General features: G+C 36.9%; 2 protein-coding genes across 3 annotated transcripts; one reads left to right on the top strand and one right to left on the bottom strand.

The window, feature by feature from the left end:
* Window positions 1-356: 356 nt before the first annotated feature.
* On the bottom strand, window positions 357-5,768 carry LOC110861412 (plancitoxin-1). Of its 2 annotated transcripts, none has more exons than XM_022110518.2 (6): window positions 5,445-5,768; window positions 4,634-5,040; window positions 3,251-3,643; window positions 2,631-2,858; window positions 1,725-2,189; window positions 357-1,119 (listed from the first exon to the last, which is right to left on the bottom strand). In XM_022110518.2, the coding sequence occupies exons 1-6, from the start codon at window positions 5,646-5,648 to the stop codon at window positions 954-956; spliced, it is 1,863 nt and encodes a 620-aa protein (XP_021966210.2). In that variant the 5' UTR covers window positions 5,649-5,768; the 3' UTR covers window positions 357-953. The 2 variants fall into 2 exon arrangements, with proteins under 2 accessions (XP_021966210.2, XP_021966211.2); XM_022110519.2 differs by having other exon boundaries at window positions 2,631-2,738.
* A 714-nt stretch (window positions 5,769-6,482) lies between these two features.
* LOC110861413 lies at window positions 6,483-8,058 on the top strand. The gene is made up of 2 exons (XM_022110521.2): window positions 6,483-6,796; window positions 7,516-8,058. The coding sequence occupies exons 1-2, from the start codon at window positions 6,552-6,554 to the stop codon at window positions 7,946-7,948; spliced, it is 678 nt and encodes a 225-aa protein (XP_021966213.1). The 5' UTR covers window positions 6,483-6,551; the 3' UTR covers window positions 7,949-8,058.
* Window positions 8,059-10,302: the final 2,244 nt, after the last annotated feature.

The following is a 10,302-nucleotide window of genomic DNA, read 5'->3' as shown; positions in this document are numbered from 1 at the left end:
ACGTATAGTAAGTAATAATAGTACGACATATGGGTAATTTGGAAAGATAAAATTAATAAACTTCATTTAATCATTACAAAAGTTGTTGATTATGTTAAATCATTACAACAATTCCAAAATTGCCCATTTTCCTGCCGTTCTAGCCAAATATTTCGCGAACACGCAATTTTACAAGCTCATATTCTATGACAAATTTTAAGTTATGTAAAACTAACTATCAATTTAGACTAGCAAGAAGGAAATCGAGATGGGGAAAGGTCTACGGTACGAAAATAAAGAATATTGCGGAATATTTTGAAATTTAAATCGAGTTAAAACTCTTATTGAAACTTTGAGGAACGTATGAATTTTCCAGGGTGGGCATTTGCATTGCATGCCCACCCTGCCCATGCCGTGGCTACGCCTATGCTCTCGCCAGACTTCTTGGGGAAGCTGTCAAAATCTTTTAAACCCCGAATAGCAGAAATGCAGAAATTTGGTGGTAGACACACTAAATATTAAGGTATTAAAATATAAAAAGGTTTTTATTCCAAGACGAAGGGATTTGGAATTAATTGACAGTTTATTACGCTCTTAATTTGACTCGCAATAATTTCCATACACACCGTAGACATCTTTTTGAAAACACAATTGATTGTAAATAATCACTGGGGGCAACGATCACTGGGGGTAGGGTAGTAATGGGAGGAGAGTCGAAGACCATATCTGGTTGATATTCATTCCAGTATACCTGTTGAGTGGATTTATACTTTTTGGAAGCAGTAGTCCTTCCAAGAATTAACTTTTAATTAACTATGTATTAACTAGATATTGAGATATTTTATTAATTGTATCTTGTTTTACATATTATGCTTACATTCAACATCATCCATATAAAGTTTATAAATACACAATATTTGCAATATATTTGGTTATTGAATCAACCGCCGTGAAAAAAAACGAAAGCAAAATTTTCACTCCAGCTCACCATCCCTCATCTCACCCTGCAAAGTGCGGTCACACCAATGATCGAACGTAGCATGTACATCGACCAATTCCTCGTAGAACATTAAACTCCAAGGCGTCGGACACCTTCCAGCCTTACAAGCACTAAACTTTGCAATGGACATTACCGTATATCTATAAAAATAAGTATTTTCCTTTTAAATTGCACTTGCAGGAATTAACCTACGATAAACACACTCAAAATAATTTTGAGACAAAAATTATTACCTCGATGGCGTAGTTCCTACAAGGCTGGAGACAAGCGACGCTACCGGGACGAAGACGAAATTGTATACGTGTAGTAACAAATTTGAATCGGGATAGTGATAGTTTCTTACTGTACGATAGTAACTTTATAATTGCGCAGTAAGAAACTATCACTATCCGGATACGACTTTGTTACTACACGTATACAATTTCGTCTTCGTCCCGGTAGCGTCACTTGTCTCCGGCCTTGTAGGTACTACGCCATCGAGGTAATAATTTTTGTCTCAAAATTATTTTGAGTGCAGTGTTCCGATTCTGCCGGATAAAACTACCTCTTGGCCGGCTTAAAGTGGTCAAAAATACGCCACCTAGGGGAACGCAATAAGAACCAATTGTATTTCATATTGGCGAAGTTTTGACCGGCCCTAATAGCCTTCACTTTCAGCCGGCCTAAATGGCCGGTCACAACCGGTTTTAACCATAAGAATTAAAGCCACCCGGAACACTGATGCTAAATATGAATAACGTGTCACCTGAACGACTCGGCCACTGTCTTTTCCCGGAAACAAACGAGTGACCCTCCCCTCTTATTTTGAGGTTCATCCCTATTCAAATCTCCCGCACAGAAAATCTCTTGCTCCACCGCGACCGCCCATTTCGAATGATCCTTGGTGTATCCCCATCTGAATATTCGTACGGCTAGGGTCTTATAATCGACAAATAACCCAACCCCAGTTTCTTCTAAAGAATAGTCGAGCCCAATTTCGCAAATGTTGACCACCATTTTATTACTGGAGTTGTCTCTCGGAGGTATCAAGCTGATTTCGGGTGCCAGAGTTCTAGTTCTCCGCCAAGTCTGAGTTATGAAATTATCCTCATAATTGTACAACAGGTGGTCGAAAATGTTGACGTTAAAATCCCGAGAATGGGCCACCACGTCAAACGGCATTCGATGGATGGACATGATAGTTTCGGAGATGGAATTGCAGGGCGTCGATCTAAAACAAAACAATGCAAGGATACAATTTTGCATTGCGGAATAATATAAAAATGAGTAAAGCTAATCATAAAGAGTGTATTCGGGTCTTCCTACTTAGGCGATTTTTTCGCTTTTTCCGGTTTGGCAATGCTAATAGTTATGGGAAAATCAGGAAAAGCGAAAAAATCACCTAAGTTGGGAGACCCTATTATCTGCTAATGGTGTTAATGCGAAAATAATACCCCGCATTCCAACTAGCTTCTAAATGATTCTAAAACGTGTGCTCCGCAGCAATCCAAATTCCAACATATTTTAAACAGTCGAAGATTTATATAAATAATTATTCCTTATTTGATCGAACATCTAGCGCATGTCGATGTTCATATTAAAATTGATGGACAAGATACGTTTTTAACAAAATGCATTATGTCGTCAAAAATTAGGAAATTTGTTGCTATACCGATTATTGATTTCACTAAGAAAGGAAGAAAGATGTCCTCCAAGATTAGATATGATTTCACCCGGTACCGGTACAGGATCTTCAAAATTGTCAAATAGGTCCGCACTGCTAAAATAAATGTAGGGTTTTATTGTCTCTATAATGTCCAACATTTGTTTCCCTGCCAATCCCGTCATTATGGATATGCACATAATTGTCTGCCCATTTTTAGGGCTGCCATATTCAAACCTAAATAAATTAGGAGGGAATTATAAAAAGTTTATAAAATAGAGAGTTGCTAGACGTATATTTCTACGTTTTTAGAATTTCCGTAAAGCTCCGTATCTCTTAATAGTGGGGAAAATTTTCAAAATGCCCATTAAAAATGTCAACACTACCACTCGCTACAATTTACAAATTTGTTATCGAAATTTTGACCACTCTCAAGAGAAACGTAATTTTACGGAAATTCTAAAAACGTAGAAATGTTAACTCTCTAAAATATCGGTATCACAATGGGCCTGATGAATAAAGTTGAGCAAATGCTTTTACTTCAAAATTTGAAGCCAAAAAAATTTCCTTTCCAATGAAAATTTTGAAGTAAAAGCATTTGTTCAACTTTATTCATCAGGCCCAATTACTCGGATCTGCTGGCAGGGAATTTCGGTACGGAATGTGGCATCCAAAACCCGGTCAACATCCCAAGTGCTAAAACGCCTTTCGAATGTGCGTGGAAATCTCTGCTGCTCCCGATCGGTGGTTGGTCGTTGTACATTGCGAAAAATATGTCCAGTCGATCTTCAATGTCATAAATTGGGTCCAACGTGTACGCGATCATGTTGATATGGTCGTTTATTTTGTACTCGGAATGAATAAAATTTTTCACTGTTTTAACCGATTCGCTTGTAATGTACACATATTCGCCACCGGTTGAGTTGAACTCGTCCCAATGACCCTGGTTGTATTTTTCTATGGTTTTTGGAAGCTTGTAGACGACAAACCAGTCAACGAAATTGTTGAAGTTATCCTTACACCTGGGAAAAAAATGTTTACAAAATTTTGACAAGAATTTATCACTTTGGAATTTTAAAGCTAATTGTGGTAGGTTCAATTTTTTTTGCAAATATTACAAAATCTCGGACTTCAAGTTCAAAATTTTAAACTTAAAATACTTAAAAATTGCACTCAAAACAATTTTGTAACGAATTGTTACCGTGCGGTATTAGATGCTCTACAGTGTTGATAAGAAATTATGGCAGAATGGTAACAAGTATGTCCACTAAATTCAAATTTGTACAGATCGGTGAAAAATTTGAATTTCTTAAAAATTCTTGTTATCATTCCGCAACAATTTCCAACAAGCATAGTAGAGCGTCTTAGTAACTCCGCAGGGAAATAATTCGTTACAAAATTATTTGGAGCGTAACATTCTCAAATTAGAAATCCTTCCACAACTTAGCTTTTAAATTCTAATTGAAGCCTTAAACTTTGCCGAAGGTCTGTGAGGTGAATATTCAACATGTGACATCATAACTAGTGTTTCGTGTGGTTAAAACCGCACTGGACAGGCCGGCGTATTGTATGCTAGTATGTAGTCTAGTTTATAGAGTTATAGCTATTTTTGTGTCATGGTTTTCAAACCAGTTTTCTTGTTAAACTGATATCCATTTACACTCGAATAAAGGTTGAAAAGAAAAGAAAAAGAAAGTCCAAAAAGTGGTTTTTACCACCTTTTGGACACCGAGATTTGATGGTAAAAATGGTCAAAAGTGGACCATGGGTTATATCAATATACAATTAACCACTTTTGACCATTTTGACCACTTTTGGACATTGACCAGTGGTTTTATCCGGCCAAAAACTGTTTTGGACGTCAAAAAAGAAACACTAATCATAACAAAAATTGGGGGAAGTTGAAAATTGCCTCAAATTCCTCCCCTCAAAAGCTATGGGGTTCAGTCTACAATGCTAAAGGCCAGGGTAATGTCCCTAAAGCAAAAACTGACAAATAGTATTCAATTTACACCGGATTGTAGTGTTTTGTCTGATTCCTTTCTTCCTCAGGATTTATTCTAGGACCGTACAAGTCTCTCACAGCGTTTGTAATGGCATCATTATCTGTTCCTATATTTGCACTTCCGGAACTCGATGGAAGCTGCATTTGACCTACCAGACTGGATAAATCCATTTCAATTCGAGGTTTTTTTGAAGCACTTGCCTCATCCCCCGGTTCATCGGGATTGTTACCAGTTAATGAATACCAGGTTGGACTTTGCCATTTTTTGAATTGACTATCCACATAGTCAAGAATTCTCGAGCCAAATGCCAAACATATTTTGGAGCTTGCTACCCCGTATTGTTGAATAGTTGTTTCTGGAAAGATGCCGGTCGGTAGTGGAATTTTTATGGGTGGTTGTAGAAACGGCAGCAACTAAATAAATCAAAGTAAATAAATGATGAAATTACTTTGGGTAGAATGGGACAAAATGCGACTATTTCCCAAAATTCGCCCAAACACAAAATAGGTGTCCAAATTCGATACAGTGTGCAAATATTTGTCCAAAATAATTCTAGGACCGATTTCCAGCCGTGTTTGGGCAAATTTAGACGAGTTTCACTCAAAGTTTAAAAATCTAAAAATACGCACATTTTGGCTTGTAGTGCAAAAACGGCATCCGCCCCGCTCCAGTATTATTGCGGATTTTTCATGTACTCAAAATTACGCAACTTTTAAGATAACATAGGTCAAAATCGTTAGAGCGCAATAAAAATCATGTCTCGATTGTCTATTCGTCCACTTTAATTTTTTCATAACTTTTTGAACTATGCTTTTACCTGATCAACCGTTCCAAACTGTTGAGTATCCAGTTGCCGACGGGGTCTAGAAACGTTATCATCTCCTTTCTCTGCCGGGTCATTGTTCACAGGTTGATTAATTGATGCCGAATTGACGCTTGATAATAGAAAAAGTAGTGACACTTGCGCAACTCTTAAAAAAGTAGACTTATAATTTTTGCACGTCGCCATATTTCCCGTCATACTTCGAAATAAATACAAACAAAATTTCAAAATATTTTTTAACTTTTTAATGGTGCACAAAAAGAGTGGCTTATTGACCAAAGTTTGCTATCCAGCTCCATGTAAACCACATCACTATAAAACCTCTAGAGGAAATATAATTTAGGCAAGATTTCAGCCGGAAAAGGAAACACCCATCATTAATTGTCGGCAATATCAATTCAGCTGCCACATATCCAGAGATTAATGATATACCGTTACGTTAGTGGGACAAACAGCATACCAAAGAATAAGTCAGAAAAAAATATTGACAGGAAATGATAGCCATATATTTTATTTTGCAAAACAGGAAGACGAATAAATACTTGGCAACTGAAAGTTTGATAAATGATTTACTATTACTCATCAAATGTGATTCCAGTTAGTTCCGTTAGTTATACAAGTCAACTTGTCCCGCGATAAGGACTAACTTTTTTAGGTAGCAGATAAATATGCAAGTGTGAGATTGTTTATATGAAATACCGGATGAGCAAATTGATGGCCCGTTTAGAGCGCGCACTAACGGAAACTGGAATCACATTTTATGAATTTCTTAGTAAGTCATTTATCAAACTTTAGGTGCCCAAATATTTATCCGGTTTTGGAAAATAAAATATGCATATGTGGTCGTGGTCGTAATTCAAGTCAACTTGTCCCGCGATTAACTCTTTTTTTGGGTACCAGATATTTATTGTTTATGAAATACCGGATGTGCAAATTGATTGCTTTACTAGATCTTCATATTCCATCCTGTCCCCATTTCCTGTCCCCATAGTTCAAATTCAACTATCATTTAAGACAAACAGTCATCATTTCCCTGCTCAATTAGAACTCGTCCCTCTGGCCGAGATCATTATTTCCCAGTGAAATAAAATCTTTGTTAATATGGCAACAAATACATATTTTCTACTTTGTCTCTTTACCGCTGCCACTATTGTTAATGGAGACCCGGCCCGTGTAATGCTGCGCCTGGCAGCAAATGGCAGATTTCTTCAACCAATAATGACGTCCTGGGATGGCCCGGCTCCCGTAATTCATGCCCCGGTGGATGATGAGGGTCCATGGGAGATGGGGACGGGCAACACAATTGAAGATGAGTATATGTGGGAATTTTTTGGCCCTATGATAAGGCAAGTTAATTCATTTAATAATTGCACAAATTTTTGGTAAGATGATGTTTTCGTATTGGTAAATTCAAATATGATTTCCTGCGTCAGGTTTTTTAATTTCGACATGCGGCTTTTTGTAGTATACTCAGCTCGGTTACATGTGCATCTTTAATCGTCTCACAAGTCTTAAGGTGCTTTGACCTCTTCGCCCCGGCTACGACTCTGTGTCGTATTTGGCCTTGACAACGGATTACGACTATGTGGCGTATTCGACCTTCACGCCGATATACGACTGTGTCGTATGCTCCCATGACATCGAGAAAACTCAAAACTTTTATTTTAGAGTTTTTCTTTTGTTTTTAGCGAAAAACTCTATAATGAAAAGTGGATTTTTTGGAAATTTTGCCTGACAAATTTTGGAACTTTCCCTATATCAACCAAGGTTAAAAATTGAACTTCTGAGTTTTGCATGAAAAAATCCAGAAATTCCAAACTGGAAAATAGTGAAAATTTACTTCCGTCGTTAACGGATGTTAATTGGGAACGTAGTAGTACTGAATGGAAATTTTTATCAAACTATTCAGCTATGAAGTGGTTAACCACTTCATAGTGCTTTTGACGATCGTATTTTATGGCATAACCTTGGCGATAAAAATTAGGTTTTAGGTTTGCGACGTGAATATTATATCAAAATGATCAAATTTGAATTTAACAGCCTTAAAAAGCTCAATTTTTTTCAGAACACGCAAGTTTGCAAATAATGACACCGCCGCCCATAGAACTTCTGGGGGGAAGTTTAGATGCATGGACTTAAACAAATATAACAAAAAAATCGTGCTCAGCACCTGCCTTGGACTGTTGACGGAACTCTGGACGGTCAAAATGGATCCTTCAATGCGCAAACATCCGACCGGGTCCCAACTTTATTTTTCCATCGTGCTATCTTCAAACACGACCCTGTGCGTGACGTATAAGCCTGTCGTGAACCGTTTGGAAATATCTACCTGCTCAACCCCACCGACCATAGACCAGCTCATGTTTATCGATGTCGACCACTTCGCCCTTATCAAGGAACTTCAGGGTCTTCAAAACTTTAGAGTGTCCAACATGTTGTTTTCAACTTTGATGAGTTTGTGCCCTAAAACTGGGAGCAATACTTGCCCCGCAGGTTGACAGGGAAGGCGCGCAAATTCAAATTAGTGACATATTTATGTATCACTGAAAAATGCATTTTGTAATTCATTCTTAATTAATAAATGTTTATTGACGATTATTCTTTGATATTTAATGTGTTGCGTAATTCACTATCGTAAAAAACTACATCCAAGGTTTTCAACTTGAATTGAATATTTCCATTTACAAACGACTTGGTAATTAAGTGATTAAGAACTTTATTTATTTTTATAATGACGATTGTAGTTTATAAGAGAAAAGTTTATTTTACTTAAATTCTACTAGTCATCACTTTATTTTAAGTAGAGGATCATAATTTTTGCAATAAAAATCTTTAAAATAATTTGCTACTTAAACCCAAGATGGATAGAATCAAGATTATACAACAAATTAGGCACGCAATGATCCGAGACATGAATAACACGTCATAATTTTGACAGATTGAACAATAATTTAATAATTAATACCGAACTTTAATCTCAAATAATTTGGTAACCTTTTTAGTGCAGGTTTGATAATTGCGCTGACAGAGTTTGAAAATTTGCATAAGTATGATCACAAAAGGGGCAAAGTAGTTAAAATGGTTAACCTTTAGGAGCCCAAGTCCATGAATGTTATGGAATCGTGTATATTTCTCTTAATCCCGTATCCACGACAGTCATGTAATTAATATCCAATCACTTGAATCCCGATTCCATGACATTCATGGACCCACAAAAATTTCCATGACACCGAAACTTATAAAAACTTCAATTCATGAAATTTTCAGTGTTGTTTTTTGGAAAAATTCCTTGGTAAAAAGTGGACTTTTACCTTATAAATATTGGAACTTTCCCTATATCAACCAATGCAAAAACTGGATTTTTCGAGTTTTTTTGTAAAAATTTGGAAATTTAAAACTCGTCAGTTTCTATAAGAAAACTTTGGTTGTTAAATAAAGTTTGCAGTTAATTTATTTTCTATAAGAAATAATTGGGAGTCTGGGGGAATTTTTATTTAATGGGAAACTTTGATAAAATATTTGGAAAAAGGATAAAAGTAATGAAAATAAACTATTCCAGTTGAGCAAATTTAAATATATTCTTGGCTGAAATAATCAAAAATAATTTCCAGCCCTCCCAAAATTTGCCGATCCTAGAATCGCAAGTTTGACGTAAACTTAGTTACCAAACTGTCAGAATCCACTCGTTCAGTGGATTTGGTCCGAAGGTTGCACATTTACTCATCGCATTAATCAAGATGGAAACGCCAACATTTTGGAATTTGTTGTGAAAAGTGTGAAAATTTTGGATGAGGGGGTGGATACCCTCAAAAATTTGTTGGGAAGCAGGTGCGGTTTTCTACAGGCACCAATGAAGGATGCAGAGAGTGCCGACATTGTCAATACTATGTTCAAATACGCCGACTGTTTAGATTTGGATGAGAAAAAACGCATACTTTTGGCCTTGACGAAGACAATTTCAGTTACCTGTCCTCTTTTTCTGCCATCGTTGGACGTGACGAAGCCTTTACTGCACTGGTAGCTCAGACTCGAGGAGTTTTAGAAGATGAAGAAGTCTCGCACTTATTCTTTTCCGAGAACAAATGGGGATCTACCCTGCTTTTGTTTTGTATCTGGGCGACGAATGGGTTGATTTTAGATTCTATTTTGAAAGAAGTAAAACGTCGTGGAGTGATAGAACCTCTTGAAACCTGCATTTTTCCCGAGGGTGAAATTTCCCTTTTGAACACGGCCGCACGCCTAGGTTATTTCGAGGCATGGGAGAAATTAAACGGTTTCTGCACAACCGAACTTTCATTACCAGATAATATTCTTAAAAAAGAGTTATACCTGAGTAGTGCCTGTACCGGAAATACAACTGAAATCGTCTTACCTACAAATGAAAAGGAACAAGTTCTACTGGGTAATTTTTATATTTATTATGCAACTGATTTCAAATTATTTCAGTCTTTTCAACTCATTTATTAATGGACTGGACAAGGACAACTTGACAATCTTCGAGACAAGGAGCAATATTAGAACTTCAGTCATTATTACAAACCGCAACATCCGATTGTCCAAAGATACTGGAGACAATTCTTAAAAACTCATTCTCTCACCGTTCCCTATTTACATACGCAATCCCCTACGTTATTACCGACGCTTGCACGAACACAGGGTTAAAAGAGTCGCAATATTTTATGAAATTCCTGAGAGAAACTCACCACCCATTTCCAGTAATGCACTGTGGGCCTGGATGACTAAAAATTTAACTGTGGAGGAACTGAATGAGGCCTTATTTGAGAGGACGGATAATTCTGACAATACCGCATTTTTAATGGCAATCAAATTCGCGGGACCGGGAAACACTCTT

The sequence above is a fragment of the Folsomia candida genome, unplaced genomic scaffold (assembly GCF_002217175.1).
Source record: "Folsomia candida strain VU population unplaced genomic scaffold, ASM221717v1 Fcan01_Sc041, whole genome shotgun sequence".
NCBI lineage: Eukaryota > Metazoa > Arthropoda > Collembola > Entomobryomorpha > Isotomidae > Folsomia > Folsomia candida.
This window is presented reverse-complemented; position numbering and strand designations above follow the sequence as displayed.

Bases quoted from the DNA above. Each gene is read 5' to 3' on its own strand.
- LOC110861412 (XM_022110518.2), bottom strand. From the start codon at position 5,648: ATGACGGGAAATATGGCGACGTGCAAAAATTATAAGTCTACTTTTTTA. The intron at 2,859-3,250 runs GTAATTGGGCCT...TAATTTATTTAG, and splicing joins TTCCCTGCCAGCAGATCCGA to GTTTGAATATGGCAGCCCTA. The intron at 2,190-2,630 runs GTATAGCAACAA...GTTTTGTTTTAG, and splicing joins CTTAGTGAAATCAATAATCG to ATCGACGCCCTGCAATTCCA.
- LOC110861413 (XM_022110521.2), top strand. From the start codon at position 6,552: ATGGCAACAAATACATATTTTCTACTTTGTCTCTTTACCGCTGCCACT. The intron at 6,797-7,515 runs GCAAGTTAATTC...AATTTTTTTCAG, and splicing joins TTTTTTGGCCCTATGATAAG to AACACGCAAGTTTGCAAATA.